Consider the following 18,826-nt stretch of genomic DNA (forward strand, 5'->3'; position numbering starts at 1 on the left):
GTCTCTCAAATGGAGATAAAAGATCCTTAGGTACTATTCAAAGAAGAGCAGGGCAGTTCTCATCAGTGTCCTGGCCAATATTCATCCCTCAATCAACAGCAAAAATAGACCTTGTGCAAATCGACATTGCTGCATTTCCCTACATTACAACAGCAACTATATTGCCTTGGCTGTAAAATGCTTTGGGACATTCTGAGGTCATAAAACACACAATATAAATGCAAGTCCTTTCTTTGTTTGAAGTGATATTTTAATGGTACTACTGTAAAATATGGTTTTCATAGGGCCATCTGTGTGCTCTTCTGGAGGAACCTACAAAAGTCATTGTCCACCCTTTCACTATTGCCTTACAGCAGCCAGCATCTCTCAATGGAACTGTTGTAATCCTCCGCAAAGATATATCCACTACATTCAATTATTCAGTTATATGGGAAAGCACTTGCTGAAGCTTGGGGAATGAGTGAGGAGGAGCGAGCGGAGATGGCGCTGAAAGAGCGTGAACATGCTGGCTGCAGGCACAGCTTGAGTGCTCCTCAGTTTGGTGTACTTACACCTGAAAGAATGCAGTGGTTAAAGAAGGCAGCTCACCACCACCTTCTCAAGGGCAATTAGGGATGAGCAATAAATGTTATCCTAGTCAGTGACGCCCACAGACCCCGAACGAATAAAAAAAAGATGCAGCATAGCCTTGGTCAGAATTGTGGCAATGCTGTATGAAATAGCAATTGGCAAGCCAGCAAAGAAGCAATTCCTAGAAAATGAGAAAACTCAACCAACTGGGAGCAAGAAAAAAAGGAATGGCAAAAATTACCAAAAAAGTTTGCAAAATAAGTAGCGTAGGGTGCTTAAATTTTAAACAGGCACTGAAAGCCAGCAGAACTTGGCAGAATTGAGACCAGCTTATTAATTTGGCATTTCTGCTGAGGAGCATGCATGGCACATACATTCACTCTCTGCTCCCCTGGTGTTGGCTCCATCTTTATGTAGCCCATTCTGCACGTCATGTGATTAATGGATCTATGGTTTTCAGGCCTGCAATTGTGCACTATGTTTCTCCAATCACAAGTCCTGCTTGGATACGTCATCATGGAATCGGCCCCAGTATTCAAATATGGAATTTGAGATGTTTGCTTTTATTACGATACCATTTCTGAGGTTAAAAATGTCTCTTGTTCCTCATATGTTGTACTCATCTTTGTGGTGTTAATAGAGCCTATAATATCCTTCCAAATGTCCAGAGAGCATTAGTTAGCATGACTAAGTAGACTTATTCTTCTTTGGAGTCACACAAAAATAACCAAAGTCCCATGCAGGTTTGTATTTCTTTATTATGCCAGAAATATAATATTGTAATTCAAAGATACAAAACCGAATAACCTTCTTATGCTAACTGTAGACATTTGACAATACACAGTAATACATAGTTAAGGTTAACTTTATAGGAACATAAGCAAGCATCAAATAATAAGAGGCCATTCAGCCTATTAAGTCAGCTTCTTCCACAGACTGCTTACACTGGTGTGGATTATTGTCTTTACTGCCTGGGCATTTCATAAACCCTGGGCAAGGAGCAAATAAGAAAATCTGGCAGAAGAATTCCACATCCCTTACTGAACCCACTTGATCCATTATAAGGGTGCGATATACTCCTTGGCAGATTTTCCTTTCTAAGCTCTGTGCAGAGAATACTTCACATCCAAGTGGTATAGATAAAAACTATCCCAATTCATAAATCCTACCACATTTATCCAATCTCCTAAGGGAAAGCTTCTTAAAATTTCTTTCTGATACCAAGAATAGTTGAGCAAAATTCCATAAGATTTAAATTTAATTTTATCTCCATGATTCAGCCCTTGTCATTGCTTTCCATTGACTGCATTTCCATGGTTCCAGCAACACAAGAACCATTATGGAAGAGATATACTGGCGATTTCTGCATATACCGGCGATTTCTGCATATACTGATACATAAAAGCAAAGGCTCATTAAATTGTGCTTCTGGTCTCAGATTTTGTACTATTTGCATCTATTTGTCAATGTCTCATCGAACCTTACATCAGTCATATTGCACTTCTCTGTAATGCAGAAATACATTCTTTGACGATAGCATGTCCAAAATTGCTCCCAAATGCAGCCTTAGGTTTTCAAGAAACATGCTATCAATTAGATCAGTGTATATGTAGTTTGAACATGTTGTATGCAGTTGCTAAAACTACAAAATGGCTTTAATTAATTCAATGTGCTTGAAAGAAACTGTACAACAACCTTGTGAAATGGTAATAAAGACATCAGTTAACTGTTGTTGGTGTAGGTTGAAAAACTGTGTTTTTCTTGGACATTTTCTCCAGCTTCTTGCTGTAAATGAAATGATATTCCATCTTAATTATAGATCCTTCAAAATAGTTATTGCACCATTTTTCCCTCTTTGATCCCTGTTTATGGATCAGATGATAAGTTCCTCGCTCATTGGAATTTTTGGCAACATCCTTATACTTTGTAACAAATGATTAGCTAAAAGCTAATATTTGTAGTCATCATATTTAACATAATTCTACACTCAAACTGTGTACCAATCTAAATAGTACTGAGATTTGGGATGTGTCATTGAAATTCCAGGATAATCAACATTTCTTATTAATCTTTTAAATGTAGAGTCATTGGGAGGATAAAATCAAAGTTTGTGCTCTTACCTTAAATAGCGAAGTGCACGTTTCACCCACATATCTTGTGGATTTGCACAAACCCACCGACCTTTCACAGTGTACAGTCTGTTAAAATAAGTAACAGCACAGATTAACTTCTGACTGGCTTTAAATAAATTGGTACCATTCAGAAATCATTTACCGTCTGGATCTTTAATTCTACTCACACAATTGCATCTATCTGGCAAGCTTCGGTGGACCGCTGTTCCACATAGCCAGCAAGACGCCTAAATGGCAGAGATCCCAGTGAATATTTGAGGCAACAGTCTTGCATAGATACGCTCACTGAAAAAAAGAGTTCATAGAACTGTTACAAGCCTGTGTATAAAAGATGGCACACAGCTACTGAGAATTTACATAGCAGATTGCCAACGACACATGATCATGTCCCATCCTTCTCTGAAATCTCCACCAGATCTACACAGTACCATGTTCCTTACTGTTCTGACTATCATCTACTTCAGATCCCTTTCCCCACTCAACCGAACAGGCAGCAAGGACGCTGACCAAATTCATCAGGTGCTTTTTAACATAAGTGTGTCGAGTCCTGATGGAGTCCCTAAATGCAATTTCAACTTAGTGGCCTGAGTGGGAAAATGGCATTGAGTTTCCTTCCAAACTAACCTTTAGGGAAGAAGATCAGGGCTAGAAGAGTCCCAAAAATGCATGTTTCTTTAAACATTCTTTTTTGCTTTCCTTGTGGGGCCAATAGGAGCAGGAGTTAGTAGAAGCTTAGGCCTCCACTGCTGCAGATTCCCCCATTCTCCCCACCCCCCCAAACATTGCAAGACCCACACAGGACAGTCCCAGCAGCCAATCCCATTACTTATCTGTTCTTAGTGTGACCTCTGGGACCTAAAGTTTGAGAAGGCAGCCAATGGAGTTTATTTGAGGCCCAGGACTTAAAATTCCCCAGACTTGACTGATTTCTGGGGCAGTGTTTGAGTTTCAAACTCACAACATTGTTCACACACTGAAAACTGGCCCAGAATTAAAATCAAGGCCACATAAATAAACACTTGTTGGAGTGGATTATTGACATTCGTTAACAAATGAGATGGAAGTAACTGCCCTAATAACTCTATAGGTAAATGATCATGGTGGTATAATATTCAGTGACACCAATTTAGAAGGACTCGGTTTGTTCAGTGATCTGTGTTAAATCAGTTGCTCCTATTTGATGCAGTGATAGAGGGTGATAGACTTATCCTTAGTGTCCCTCGGCCTAGGGAGACAAAAATAACCAGCTGGGACTTTCATTCGATATCCAGAGATCCATACTGGAAATTAGTTGAGGTAGCCTAAAGGTTAATTAACCAGAATGGAGAGCATGGAGGAAAATCAAGCAGAGGTGGCTCAAACACCTATGATGGAACCTGCCCAAATATCCATGCATTAATTTAAACAGACAGAAAATCAGGTGGGCTCTGTTAGGGGCATCTGATCCTCTCCACCCAAGTTTTGTCTGCCCAGGTGATTATTTAAATTCAAGTGCAAAAGGGTATCATCTTCAGGATAGGAAAGGAGAGAGCAACAAAACTACAGGAGGAAAGAAGAAAAAATTGCATTTACATAGCACCTTTCACAACCTCCAGATGTTCCATAGCACTTTACAACTAATGAAGTACTTCTGAATTGTAGTCACTGTTATGATGTAGAAAATGCGGTAGCCAATTTTCACACAGCAAGCTGCCACAAACAGCAATGCGATAATGGCAAAATTATCTGGGTTTTTTTGTGATATTGATTGAGGGATAAATATTGGCCAGGACACCAGGGATAACTCTTCTGCTCTTCTTTGAAGTAGTACCAAGGGATCTTTTATAGCCATCTTAGAAAGCAGATGGAGCCTCAATTTAACACCTCATCCAAAAAGTGGTAGTTCACAGGAGAATCAGGCTAGATTTTTAAATCTCTGGAGTGGGATTTAAACCCACAACCTTGTGACCCAGAGGCAAGAGTGCTACCACTTGAACCATACCTGACACTGAAAATGGGAGACAAACTCAAAATTTGTCATTTTTTCTTTAAAGAACATCAAGAAGATCCCATAATCCAGTTCCATAATATTTCAAGTATTCTTTGGATGATTGCATTTTAAGTTTAAAATATGTCCTGGATTCAACTGTTAAATAATAATAATTTACCGAGGTGGTAATTGTAGCTTTCTACTTTAATATTATGTAACTAGATGATGAAATGATAGCCAACATAGAATGAAAAGAGAGGTATTATGGGACTTACTTGCATATGATCCAGAAATCCAGAGCATGCTCAGAATCACCAGTGATTTCAAATTAACCAAAACTGGTGCATTGTGATCCATTATTTTCTGACACTCTTTTGCCCCCTCCCAATTTATCAGTTCAAGATAATGAAGCTGATTGCCACTTCTGATGCTGTATTTGTTTTGTAATGGGGCTTTTATAGATGTTTGTTCACTGCTGTACCACAATATAGTCAACCACGCCTGTGACGAAATGTTGTTTCTTTAATAATAAAAAAATGCACTGATTTCCTGTTCAGTTTTCCTCTCTTAGTATCTTATATTTCAATATAGGTCACAAAGCCGCAGTGAATTTGCAGCTAAGAGAAAATTACAAGATTATTATTTTACACTTAATCAAACTTCCTTTGAGTTTTATGCTATTTGTAGCATATGGAAACTTTCAGTAATTTACCGGCCCAAAGTAGCACAAACTAAAAGGAACAAAGGTGCTCAATGTTAAAATAAAGATGGGGAGACTGCTTTGAAAGTTTCTACATTGGAAAGGTGAGTCCTTTTTTGGTATATTGTGAATGTAGCTCCAGCAAAATCAGAAGCATGAGGGCTGATTTCTCTCCTGGCCCCTATGCCAAAGTAACTTCATTAGGGCGGGGACTCACCTGCCTGCCAGTGGTCTAACGAATATCAATAGCACAGCCATGAATTTCTACAGGAAATTATCCTGGGTGCTCTGGATCACTTAGGCACAGGAGACATTGTAAAATAGAGTGTGTTCTTTTACAAGTTTGTGCTCTGGCCCACCCGATTTCACTGTGCCCAGGTTATCTGGTATGCCCAGGAACAGAACCAGGAAAAGTTCACCTTCTATCCTCCTGGGACAGTAGTCCTCCGGGTCTCTGGACTATGAAGGGTACTTACTCCTGAATGTTATCCAATGACCCCTACAAGAATGTACATGCACCTGTGTATTAGGTGAGTAATGTGGCAACAATAGTAATTCACCGGTTAGTCCTGTGCTCCTTGAACTTTTTTGTCATTTGTGTAATTCACACAAGAAATTAAAATTATCACAATTTTTAAATTTCTCACTGTAAAATCCACATCATACATTTTCAGGACCAGCAAATAAGCTGATACTGTTGACAGTGCTGGGTGACAATTGAGCCAGCATGCCTGTGAGGCACTATAGAGTTAAAGCATAGAGACAGTTTTAAATTCAGATTACTTCCTTTTTATTGTTCTAAAAATTAGCAGCAGCTTCTTAACATTAAACTGTATCCTTCATAGTCCAGAGACACTATGAACTATTGTAGTGCCCCAGCATTGCACCAAATGAGATCAGATAACTCAACACAGGTCAAGGATCAAACAACCTGTACAGCTCAGTTGCACACTGGGGTCTGCATTTACCCATTGTGCCACTCTTGAAATATTTTAATATCTGTCTGAAGGTGTTAGATAAAATGACTGTGCAAACCAGACTGATGTACATGCAGGCATCGTGCGCTGACACTGATGGTTTTGTCTATATAAGCGCTGACTGCAATATATTTGTTTTGCATTACGTCAGTTTGTTATTCTGAATCTTCACATTGAAAATAGGTGTAAGTCCAATGTGTGCACCAAGAAACTAAATTACCTGTTGCAACTGGCACAAGTCAAGTCAAGACACCCTTTATCTGAGTAAAGTATAGCAGGACACACAAGAATCAACTCTAACATGATTGAACATCCCAGAACAATGATGGATAAACAGTAAGACAATCCCACTAAACCCTCAGCCTCAGCACACTCGAAGAGAGTGTTTTTAATTAATATATTTTCAAAATTTGTAAAGCACCTTTCATGCCCTCAGGCCATCGTAAAGTGCTTTTAAATATAGGGCCTGATTTTAACCCATTCAAAACCGTCCACTTGCACAGAGTTAAAATTGGGCCCGACATAGTCACTTTTGTTGTGAAAATATGGTATACAGCAAGATTCCAAAAATAATGGGATAAATGGCCAATTTTTTTTTTTTTGGTAGTCGTTATTGAGGTATAGTGGTAACCAGAATACTACCTGTGCTCTTCTAATGGTCCCATGGGATCTTTAACATCTAGAACAGCCAATATCTCAGTATAGACAGACAACACTTTTAAACAATACAGTGTTTCCTTAATACTACACTGAAGTGTTAGCCTGGGTTATGTGCACAAATCCTGGAGTTAGGCTTAAACCCATATTCTTCTACCTCAGATGCAAGAGTGCTACCACTGAGACAAAGCTGCCTCTTGAATTACAATTTTTCCACCTATTTAAGGTTAATAATCAATTTATGCAATTTTATGGCAGTTATAGAGCTTATGTGATTATTTTTACTCATCTGTGATTGCTGGGGTTGGATTAATTCTAGATGAAAGCACCTTGAGCTTTTTTTCACCAAAATAAAATATTTTCACCTCTAAACTTCAGCTCCATTTTATATCCTTTGCAATCATCAGCGTAAATTTGTCAAAGGCACCCTAGTGCTCACAGGGTTGAATATTGTCTCTTTATGATACTGTACAATATCTACTTCATTGTTTTATTATATTTTCCTTATTTTTCAGGTTCTGTAGGTTTTTCAGCTGAGACTAAAGCACCATATACTTGCAAATGCAGGTGAGTTTATATGATCTATATTTTATACAAGTGTTCTATTACATTTCAAAATAATATACCTTTCATGATTTTTTTCTCTGCTTCAGCAATTGAGGATGTGCTCTATTATTTTGTGTCTACGTGCTTGTTTGATTGTTCTTTGGTTTCTGGAGCAGAATAATTCACCAGAACTTGACTTGTGGTCATGCGGTACAGCCTTTAGTTCAAGAAAGTGGTCCCTGTATACCTGATATTTCCATCAACTGCACCATTGCACAAATCCTTTCCTGTTATCTCAAGTAGGCTGCACTCCGTTACTAGGCCCTGAATACCCGTGGCTGCAGTTATACTATTGATACCTATGTGCCACTGGTATGTGTCAGTTATGGCTCAGTAGTAGCACTCACACCTTACAAGCTAAAGGTTGTGGATTCGAGCCCCGCTCCTTGAATGATACCTGATGCTTCTATGTAGTACCGAAGGAGTATTGCATTGTCAGAGGTGCTATCATTTATAATGTGTTGTTAAACTGAGGCTCTGTCCACCCTCTCAAGTAGACATAAAAGATCCCATGGCACTATTCAAAGAAAAGCAGGGGAGTTCCCCTGGTGTCCTGACTGACATTTATCCCTCAAACAACTCCTAAAAACAGGCTGTTGTTTCTGTTTGTAGGCCCTTGTAGTGTGCAAATTGACAGCTGCGTTTCCTACAGTAGAACGATGACTACACTACAAAACTGGTTATAAAGCACTTTGGGATGTCCTGAGGTCATGAAAGGCACTAAATAAATGCAAGTCTTTCTCTTACTTATAGAATGCAATTAAGTTATGCTACCAGTGCCTCTGTGCACATGTGCTTGGATGTCTGTGCTCCTGAGGTAGCTAATTTTTAATATTATAAGGAAATATTTGTTGGGTTCTTGGGGAAAAGCAGGGGCATGGGACTGACTGGATAGCTCATTCAAAGCATAGACACAATGGGATGATTGGCCTTGTACTGTGCTGCAAGATTCTTTAATTGGACAGAGGTTACTGGAGCTCTGCTGCTACCGTGGACTCTGTGTGATGAACAGTTACTTCCAAACCAAGCTGGTCCACAACGTATCCCGGAGACATCGGAGATCACTAGCACCAGCTAGACCTCATCATCACCAGATGTCCTCACCAGTGTCTCATCATGCATAGATATCACAGCGCTGACTGTGTCATTGACCAGTCTCTGGTATGTAGCATGGTCAGGCTTCAGCCAAGGAAGCTACACCACTCCAAGAAGAAAGGTCATCCTCGGATCAATATTTGCTGTGCCACTGACCCAGAAAGGACCCAAGAGTTCCTCAAAATCCTCAATCAGGCTCTTTCAGACAACAACACCCAAGGCCAGAGTGTGGTGTCAAAGAGGGATCATCTATGCGTCACCATCTTTCACTCCGCACTCACTGCGTATGGGAAAAACGATCGGAGGAATGCTGACTGGTTTGAGGCTTATTGGACTGAAATGGAGTCAGTTACTGAAACCAAGAGGAGAGCCCTCTTGAACTACAAGCAAGTCCCCAGCAAATAAAACCTAAATGCTCTCAGAGCTGCCAGAATCATGTCTCAGAAGACTGCTCGGCACTGCGGCAATCAATATTGATTGAAACTCTGCAACAGCATACAATCTGCTGCTGAAACCAGGGATGCTAGAGGGATGTAAGAAGGAATTAAGAAAGCAATGGACCCAGTAGTAACTAAATCAGCTCCCTTGAAGACACAGACAGAGGTAATCATCACTGAATCTAGCAAACAGATGGGAAGGTGGGTGGAGCATTACCTCGAAATCTATGCAACAGAGAATGGTGTCACTGATGAAGCTCTCAGTGCCATTCCAGACTTTCTTGTCATGGAAGAGCTGGACAGTAAGTCCACCATAGTAGAGCTCAACAAGGCCATTGACCATCTCAAGAAATGATGGCATACCACCTGAGATCATCAAAAGTGGAAAACCTGCACAGCTGCAGCATATTCATGAACTTGCGTGTCTCTGTTAGAAGGAAAGATCTGTGCCTCAAGATATGCATGATGCAAACATAGTCACCTTGTACAAAAACAAGGGGGAAATCACAGTGACTGCATTAACTACCAAGGCATCTCCTTGCTAGGTATTGTAGGGAAGGTCTTTGCTCACGTTTCTCTGACCAGATTGCAGACTCTGGCACTATGCATCTATCCTGAGTCTCAGTGCGGCTTCAGAACTGGCAGATCGACAGTCAATATGATTTTCTTACTTCGGTAATTACAGGAGAAGCACCGCGAACAGCGAAGGCCACTCTACAGAGCCTTCATAGACCTCACCAAGGCCTTCGACCTCGTCAGCAGAGTCAGACTCTTCAAACTGCTGTGGAAAATCGGCTGCCCTCCTGGACTCCTGGGCATAACCCCTTCTTTCCACGAGAACATGTACAGTTCCATCACTGATAATGCAGCAAAATGAAATGCTTTCAAGATCAGCAGTAAAACAGGGCTGCATTCTGGAGCCAACTCTCTTTGGCATATTTTTCTCCATGTTGCTTTGCATGCTTTTGACAACACAAATGAGGGTGTCTACCTGCATACCAGAGCTGACAGCAAGCTGCTCAACTTGGCAAGAATGCACACCAAGACCAAAGTGCGTAAAATCCTAGTCCATGAGTTGTTGTTTGCTGATAACGCCATACTGGCATCCCATATTGAAGTTCACTTACAATAGCTTGTAGATCGATTTCCCTGCAAGGAGTTTGGGCTGACAATCAGCATCAGGAAGACCAAAGTTATGGGCTACGATGTAGAGATTCCACCTTCCATCAATGTCAACAACCTCATTCTGGAGTTCATGGATGGCTTCACATACCTTGGATCAACAATCACCAGCAACCTGTCCCTGATGCCGAAATCAGCACCAGGATTGTCAAGGCCGCAGCTGTTCTGTCAAAGTTGAGAAGGCGAGTGTGGACCAACAGCAAACTAACCAAAAATACAAAGCTCCGTGTGTACCAGGCTTGTGTTCACAACATCCTCCTTTATAGTAGCGAAGCATGGACAACTTATGCAAGCCAAGAAAAGTGGCTGAATAATTTCCACCTCCGCTGCCTCAGACGAATATTGAGCATCTCCTGGCAGGACAGAGTGCCGAATATGGAAGTACACCAGCATGCAGGTATCCCCAGCATGTTTTCCCCCTTGAGTCAGTGGCGACTCCATTGGCTAGGTCATGTGAGCCAAATGGATGATGGCTGCATCCCAAAGACATGCTTTATGGCGAGCTTGCTATTGGCATGAGACCAACAGGTCGCCCACGTCTGTGATACAAGGATGTCTGCAAGTGAGATCTCAAGTTGACCAGGATTGCATGGGAAGTCCTTGCTGCTGAAAGGAGTGCCTGGGGACAAGCAGTCAGGAAGGACATGGAAAAAGCAGAGAACAAAAGAAACGACCAAATGGCGGAAAAGAGAGCCCAGCAGAAGGAGAAAACATAGTTGGCCTTGGGCCAACGTTATTCATCTGTGCCAGCTGCAGAAGGGATTGCCACTCGTGAGTCGGCCTCTACAGATGCAAAAGATCATGTTCAAACCAGAAGTGACATACATCTTGGTTGCAGTCCATTGTCTCCCGAGTCGGACAGATGCCGTCATAAGAGAGTGGACAGCAGCTCCTACACTTCACTAATACTAAAAACGTGGAAAAGTTTATAAAATTCTCAAGGGGCTGCAGTTATATTAAACCCAATGTGACCTTCAAGCTACATCGTAGTGATGGGTTTCACATCTTGTGTTGAACAGCAAGGTTGCTGACTGGTCTTCTGAGCTAGACTGTGACATCAGCCTCTAGTGCACCCTAAACTTCTTTCCATCAGCACAAATGTTGCCTTTTATGCAGCAGAGCTACAGTGCTTCAAGTAGTACACATTGTAAGCATTCAGAGCCAAAGAATGATGCCAGAGTGCATTGATAGTCTTGATGGTTATCCATTTACTGGTCATTATCATAAAAGGCAAGTAGTTCAAACTTTGGTTACTTTTCAGTCATGGGTAAATGGTGAAAATTGCTCCCTAAGTGGGAAGGGCAATTAAAGAGGGAACTGATGAAAATTTCAGTAAAGATTGGCAGGGAATGTCTAAAATGTGTGAGGAGTTCGAGACAGCGAGGCCCTAAAAATTTGTGAAGCAACGCCTGCTGGCATAAATGTTGCCATGTACCACCTCTGTCGCCTACCCTGCCAACATTTGTGGGCTTGAGGGGTTGTTCCTACTATTGGCGCCCACTATTGCAGTGGGAGTATCTGGATGCACCCAGAAAGAAAAACTGACCCTCATAACCCCCTCTATATGAAGGGGCTGCTTTGCAGAAATATTAGATCTGAATCTTTGGGATCCAGGCCAAGATCCCAGCCTGAGCCCCCAGGACGGACCCAACTTCTGACACTTAGACTGCCAGTATGCTCTCACATACTTTGAAGGCCTAGGTTAGAAGATCTGCCGATGTAGGGATTTCTTGCCCGCATCCCCTCTGATGACGAAGGCCTTGTAAGGGCCAGGCGAAGGCTGCAGTTCCACAAAGCCATTCTGGAAACGAAGGCACTAGATTGGGACCTGGGGGTCTTGGCCTAATTTTCAGCCACTCTGGCAAATTTCCATTGAAGTTACAGCAGTAATCTATTAGAACAACAGCAGAATTTCAGAGCCTGGAACTTTATTGTAATCAGTAAAGCTCTATGAATATACATTCCTTATTTCCAACTGTGACATTTAATGGAATGTCCAAATCTGGGGACATTTCTTAAGCTTCAATATTATCAGGCTACCCAGTTTGTACATGTAAACGGGCATGAGGCCTTCAAATTGCTCAATCTGAACTGGAAATAAACTAGATGTGATACTGGTTCTGGCAACTATTAGCATTCCAGGGCACCCACTTGCAACTGGCATTAGGTTCCTTAAATATGCAAAATCAGCATCCTATACCATTTGTAGGAACCTGAATGTTTAATGGGGTGAGCTTACACCATTCACCAATGACTTGTATCAGTTCTGGAGCAGCTTTATCCGTGAACCTCTGGAGGCTGCTCAAGCAATTTTATTATTTGGAGATACAGCACTAAAACAGGCCCTTCGGCCCACCAAGTCTGTGCCGACCAAGAACCACCCATTTATACGAACCCTACAGTAATTCCATATTCCCTACCACCTACCTACACTAGGGGCAATTTACAATGGCCAATTTACCTATCACCTGCAAGTCTTTGGCTGTGGGAGGAAACCAGAGCACCCGACGAAAACCCACACGGTCACAGGAAGAACTTGCAAACTCCACACAGGCAGTACCCAGAATTGAACCCGGGTCCCTGGAGCTGTGAGGCTGCGGTGCTAACCACTGCGCCACTGTGCCACCCATCAGCTGTTACTTTCCTTTGGACCAAGAAGAACAGGAGTGCTCCTCCAGAGGCCAGATAAAATTGCGGCCCATTGCCAGCTCGTTTGGGGACCAACCCCACCTCCCCCCCGCCCCCCCACCCACCAGATCACCTCTCCCTGCTCCCACCACCAACCCTACCAGCTGGCCAGCTCCAAATGAGATCCAGATGAATTCCAGTGGTATGTTCATTTGGCACCCACAGCATGCCCTGGGCATTTAAATGAGACCAGGCACCTGGGATAGTTGCTGCACCAAGTTCACAACTGTTCGGGCTGAAGTCAAATTTCTCCCCTCAGAGTGTGGTTTGGTCCGAAATGCTACAGTCAAGGAACCTTAAAATAAAGAGTTAAATTAAAGAGGAGAAAACATTTAGTTCACAACAAAGTATACCCCTCCAGGTGTGGGTTTGTATGTGCATATTGAAAAAGTGATGTCCTACATTTTAGACATCAGTGTCGCAACCAATTCAACATATAGGAAGTGTTGCACATTCCGGTTAGCAGAGTGGGAGGTATACAATTAGACTATTATATTTACACTCTCCAATACTGCAGGATGGAGGTTAGTGAATATTCTGCAAAATGTAGACAAACAGCTCATTGCACTACACTTGGTGTGATGCATTGCCTAGACTGTAGCTGCTTGTAATTACTGCACTCAACATCAATAGGATGTGAATTGATGTTACCTGTGTTTGCTTTTCAAACACATTTATCAAAAGTATAAAATATGAATATAAAATATAATTGTAATGCTATAAAATAGCAGTTCATTATCCAAATTAATTCAGTTCCAGTGCAGATGTGTTTTATTTGGGTCACGGACCACATCTAACACTGAGTCATCAGACTCTATCGACCAATTTAAATGTTTCACTCTACAATTACCGTATGTTTAAACAGAGAGTAACATTAAACATGACTGAAAAAGTACTTAAGAAATGAGCAATGTCATTTTCAAACCCAAATGTAGTTGATAATTGTTTTCTCATAAGAATTTCCATTACATGTTGGAAATATTAATGACCATTCCCCAAGCTATAAAACCTTCCATCATTCTCTAGGGGAGAGGAAATTTAGTTTTTTCTGATGCTATTGAGAAAACATTTGTTAACGGATGACAATGTAATGACATTACAAGAGAACTGGACACTCAATTAGAAGGTCCAATTTTGAATAGAACATTTACACTTGGGTCTCCTCGAAAGATTAAATTTGCACATCTCGTCTGGAATACTGGGGAGAGTGAAAGAAACTTTTTCACAGGAAAGTCCCTAACCTTTTATTTTGTTGAGAAGCCTAAATGAAGATGAAGGGACATAGTGAGGAATCCTCCAAGGTTGAAGAAAGGAGGAAATAAATCAAGATGTAGCAATCAAGGGAAGTGACCAGTTTTTAAAAGTCGACAGACTGTAAGAGTAAGGGAAGACCCGATGGAGGGAAAAAGTCAATGTTTTGGAGATTCTAGAAAAGAATGAATTGGAATGATGTATGAGTCATAATTACAACAAATTCAGGAAGGAGGAAGGAGGACGGTGTGTTTGAACTGAGGAAGAGTTCCTAGAGGCTGTTCAGGAAAAATTTCTATAGTAGTGTGTTTCCAGTTCAATGCGAAAAGGAGGCACTGCTGGATCTGGTTCTTGGGAATGAGGTGGACCAAGTGGATCAAGTGTCAGTAGGGGAACATTTAGGGGACAGTGATCATTGTATCATAAGATTTAGGTTGGCATTGGAATGGGCAATCCAGAGTAAGAACAATTAAACAGGGGAAAGCCAACTTCATTGAGGTAAGAATGGATCTGACCCAGTTAATTGGAATCAAAGGTTAGCAGGCAAAACTGTAACTGAACAATGGGCTGCCTTTAAAGAAGAGATAGTTTGGGCAGAGTCAAGGTATGTTCTCACCTAGGGAAAAGGTAGGACAAACAAATCCAGAGCTCCCTGGATGACAGAAGAGGTAGAGATTAAGATGAAAGAGAAAAAGTGTGCTGATGACAGATGTCAGGTGGATGTGGTTGGCATCCTTCCATCTACGAAAGATGATGGACATGTAGCAAACAATCCATTTAGGTGAGGTGTCTTCTCTTGGTACACCTTTGCGGATAGCTGTGAAGGCCAATCTTTGAGAGGCAGGTTCTGCCACAAGTACTGCATGTGATACTGCCAAGTGATGCTGTGAGTTGTTGTTTTCAACATTGGCACCTGTTGCCAAGCTGCTATAGCAACTGGTTGTTGTGGTAGTGCATGCCAGTCCACAGGATGTGTCGCCATTTCCCTCTTTCACCAGCTAGAATCACCCATATGTGATAGTCAACATTTAGGGCCTTCATGTCACACTTGCAAGCAACCTTGCAGTGGAGCTTTGGGTGCCCCACTGGTCCTGGCTACCTCACCATAAAGAAGGTCTTTTGGTATGCAACCGTCTTCCATTCAGCAGACCTGTCTGATCCACCGAAGCTGCTTCTGTTTGATTAGTGTCAACACACTTGGGAGCTCTGCCTTTGAGAGGACTGCCACATTTGTGATTTTGTCCTGCCAGGATATACCCATAATGCTCTACAGACAGCGAAGATGGAAATTATTGAGCTTCTTTTCCTGGTAGCTGTATGTCGCCCATGTTTCACAGCCATACAGCAAGGTGTTGAGAACACCCACCTTATAATCCATCACCTTGGTCCTAAAGGCCAGCTTGGTGTTATCCCATGAGTGTTTTGCAAGTCGGCCAAAGGTAGCAGCTGCTTTCCCTATGTGTGTATCGAGCTCTGCATCAAGGGACAGATTGTCTGTCATAGTGGACACAAGGTAGCAGAACTTACTAACCACTTTCAATGGGGTGCTATTTAGTGTGATCAAGGGAGGAGATGTAACAACTTGTCCCAGGACTACGATTTTCTTGATGCTTATAGTCAAGGAGAACAAGTTACAGGCATGATGACACAGTCCATGAGTCCTTGTAGCTGAGTTTTCGTATGAGCAACTAGCACAGCATCATCAGCATAGAGGAGTTCTGTAATCAGGGCGCGATGTGTTTTTGTCTTCACTTTTAGCTTTGATGAATTGCCATCTGAGCTAGTGTGAAAGTCTTCAAATCTGCAGGAAAGGCAAATGTCGGGAGCATGCGGAAGAAGATGCCAAACAGAGTGGGGGCTAGGACACAACCCTGTTTCACTCCATTCTTCACTCTGAAACTGTTGGAAATGGAGCCATCAAATTGTGCAGTGCAGTGCATGTTGTCATGGAAGGAGCAGATGAGACTGAGGAGCTTCGGTGGGAAGCCAACTTTTCCCAAATCTTGTAGAGTCCTGCTCTGCTGACAGTGTCAAATGTCTTAATGAGATCTACGAAAGTAAGGTAAAGGGGTATACTCTGTTCCCTACACTTCTCTTGTAGCTGGCTTATGGCGAAGGTCACATCCACAGTAGATCTGCCGGCATAGAAACCGGACTGTGCTTCCGGGTACGCTTAGTCTGCAAGTAAATGGAGTCTGTTAAGTATGACCCTAGCAGAGGTCTTCCCCGTGATGCTAAGGAGTGAGATGCCCCTGTAGTTGTTGCAGTCTCCTCTGTCACCTTTGTTTTTGTATAGTGTGATGATTTTGGTGTCACACATCTCCTTTGGAACAGAGCCTACTTTCCAGTAGGGAAGGAGAATATCATATTGGTGTGGCAATAGATGGGACTTTCCATGCTTGAGCAGTTTAGCTGGGATTCCATCCTTGCTGGGTGCCCTTCTGTTCGCTAGGCGGTCAATGGCTTTCTCAAGCTCCAATAATGAAGGTTCTTCATCTAACTCATCCATGACAGGAAGTTGCGGGAGAGAGTCAAACAGTGGATAATACAGCAGAAAGCCAGGCTGAATATAGGTTCAGAGGGGAGGTGAAAAAGTAAATAAGAGAAGCAACGAGAGAGTATGTAAAGAGACTGGCAGCTAACATAAAAGGGAATCCAAACATTGTCTGGTTGGTTGGCATCCTTCCATCTACAAAAGATGATGGACACGCAGCAAACAATCCATTTAAGTGGGGTGTCTGCTCTTGGTGCACCTTTGAAAGGACTGCCACATTTGTGATTTTGTCCTTCCAGGATATACCCATAATGCCCCCATATGCCCATTTACCCATAATGCATAATAAGTCTTCTGTCGGCATTTAAATAGTAAAATGGTGGTAAAAGGAGGAGTTGAGCTGATTTGGGTCAAAAAGGGGATTTATTCATGGAGGCAGAGGGCATGGCTGAGGTATTAAATGAATAATTTGCATCTGTCTTCAATAAGAAAGAAGACGCTGCATTGGTCATGGTGAAAGAGGAGATAATTAAGACTGATAAGGAGGCAGTATTGAATAGGCTGTCTGTACATAAAGCTGATAGGCACCAGGAATGGATGAGACGCATCAGGAATAGTACCAGATGAATGGAGAATTGAAAATGTTACACCCTTGTTCAAAAAAGGGTGTAAAGATGAGCCCAGCAACGACAGGCCAGTCAGTTTAACCTCGCTGGTAGGTGTTGTGTGATCGCTTCAAGAGTAATGTCCCTTTAAGAACTCAGTATGCTAATGAGATAAATGCCAGGATGTAGTCATGTGTTTAGGAGCCATAGTCACTCTACAACTGTAACTCCCTAGACAAAGGTTCTGTAATTAGTTTGTTCTGTATTGTCTATATTAGTTAGCTGTTAATAAACCTGTTTGAGATCTTCAAGGAATTGGAATCCATGTACTTGATTGTGATGCTAAAAATAACACAAAGAACATATGACAGTGGGGCAGCTTCTAGCAATGATAATTCAGGACAAAATTAATAGTCACTTGGGCAAATGTGGGTTAATTAAGGAAAGCCAGCATGGATTTGTTAAGGGCAAATTGTGTTCAACTAACTTGCTGAAGTTTTTTGATGAGGTAACAAAGAGGAGGTTAATTCTGTTGATGTGGTATACATGGACTTCCAAAAGGCTTTTGATAAAGTGCTGCACAACAGACTTATGAGCAAAGTTATAGCTCATAGAATAAGAGAGACAGTAGCAACATGGATACAAAATTGGCTGTGTGGCAGGAAACAGAGAGTAGTGGTTAATGGATATTTTCTGGACTGGAGGATGGTTTGTAGTTCTCCAGGGGTTGGTGTTAAGAGCATCGCTCTTCCTGATATATATTAATGATCTAAACCTTGGTGTACAAGGCACAATTTCAAAATCTGCAGATGATACGAAACCTGGAAACTTTGTGAACTGTGAGGAGGATAATGCAAAACTTCAAAAGGACATAGATGGGTTGATGGAATGGGCAGAGAAGTGGCAGATGAAATTTAATACAGAGAAGTTTGAAGTGATTCATTTTGGTAGGCAGAATGTGGAGAGACAATATAAAATAGAGGGTACAATCCTAAAGTGGGTGCAGAGGCACAAATCATTGAAGGTGGCAAGGCAAGTTGAGAGAGAGGTGAATAAAGTATACAGCATCCTAGGCTTTATTACTAGGGGCATCGAGTACAAAAGCAAAGAAGTTATGTTAAACTTGTATAGAATATTGGTTCAGCCTCAACCAGAGTATTGTCTCCCGTTCTTGGCACCCCACTTTAGGAACGATGCAAAGACATTAAAGAGGGTGCAGAAAGATTCACAAGAATGGATCCAGGGGTGAGAAACTTCAGTTACCTGGATAGATTGGAGAGATTGGGACTGTTTTCCTTGGAGAAGAGAAGGTTGAGAGGAGATTGAATAGAGGTATTCAAAATCATGAGGGGTCTTGACAGAATAGATAGGGAAAAACTGTTCCCATTAGTGCAAGGATCAAGAACAAGAAGGCACAGATTTAAGGTAATTGTGTTATGACAGTGATACTGTTTTGTTAAAGA

The 18,826-nt window shown here is 41.8% G+C and overlaps 1 protein-coding gene across 1 annotated transcript; it reads right to left on the reverse strand.

Moving 5' to 3' along the window:
* Positions 1–1,325: 1,325 nt before the first annotated feature.
* On the reverse strand, positions 1,326–5,083 carry LOC137374845 (C-C motif chemokine 20-like). Its single transcript, XM_068041394.1, has 4 exons — positions 4,947–5,083; positions 2,870–2,987; positions 2,691–2,768; positions 1,326–2,355 (listed from the first exon to the last, which is right to left on the reverse strand). The coding sequence occupies exons 1-4, from the start codon at positions 5,026–5,028 to the stop codon at positions 2,289–2,291; spliced, it is 345 nt and encodes a 114-aa protein (XP_067897495.1). The 5' UTR covers positions 5,029–5,083; the 3' UTR covers positions 1,326–2,288.
* Between the last annotated feature and the right edge of the window lie 13,743 nt (positions 5,084–18,826).

The sequence above is a fragment of the Heterodontus francisci genome, chromosome 11, assembly GCF_036365525.1.
Source record: "Heterodontus francisci isolate sHetFra1 chromosome 11, sHetFra1.hap1, whole genome shotgun sequence".
Classification (NCBI taxonomy): Eukaryota; Metazoa; Chordata; class Chondrichthyes; order Heterodontiformes; family Heterodontidae; genus Heterodontus; species Heterodontus francisci.

Bases quoted from the DNA above. Each gene is read 5' to 3' on its own strand.
- LOC137374845 (XM_068041394.1), bottom strand. From the start codon at position 5,028: ATGGATCACAATGCACCAGTTTTGGTTAATTTGAAATCACTGGTGATT. The intron at 2,769-2,869 runs GTGAGTAGAATT...TTATTTTAACAG, and splicing joins TGCCAGATAGATGCAATTGT to ACTGTACACTGTGAAAGGTC. The intron at 2,356-2,690 runs GTAAGAGCACAA...TTTCATTTACAG, and splicing joins CGTGCACTTCGCTATTTAAG to CAAGAAGCTGGAGAAAATGT.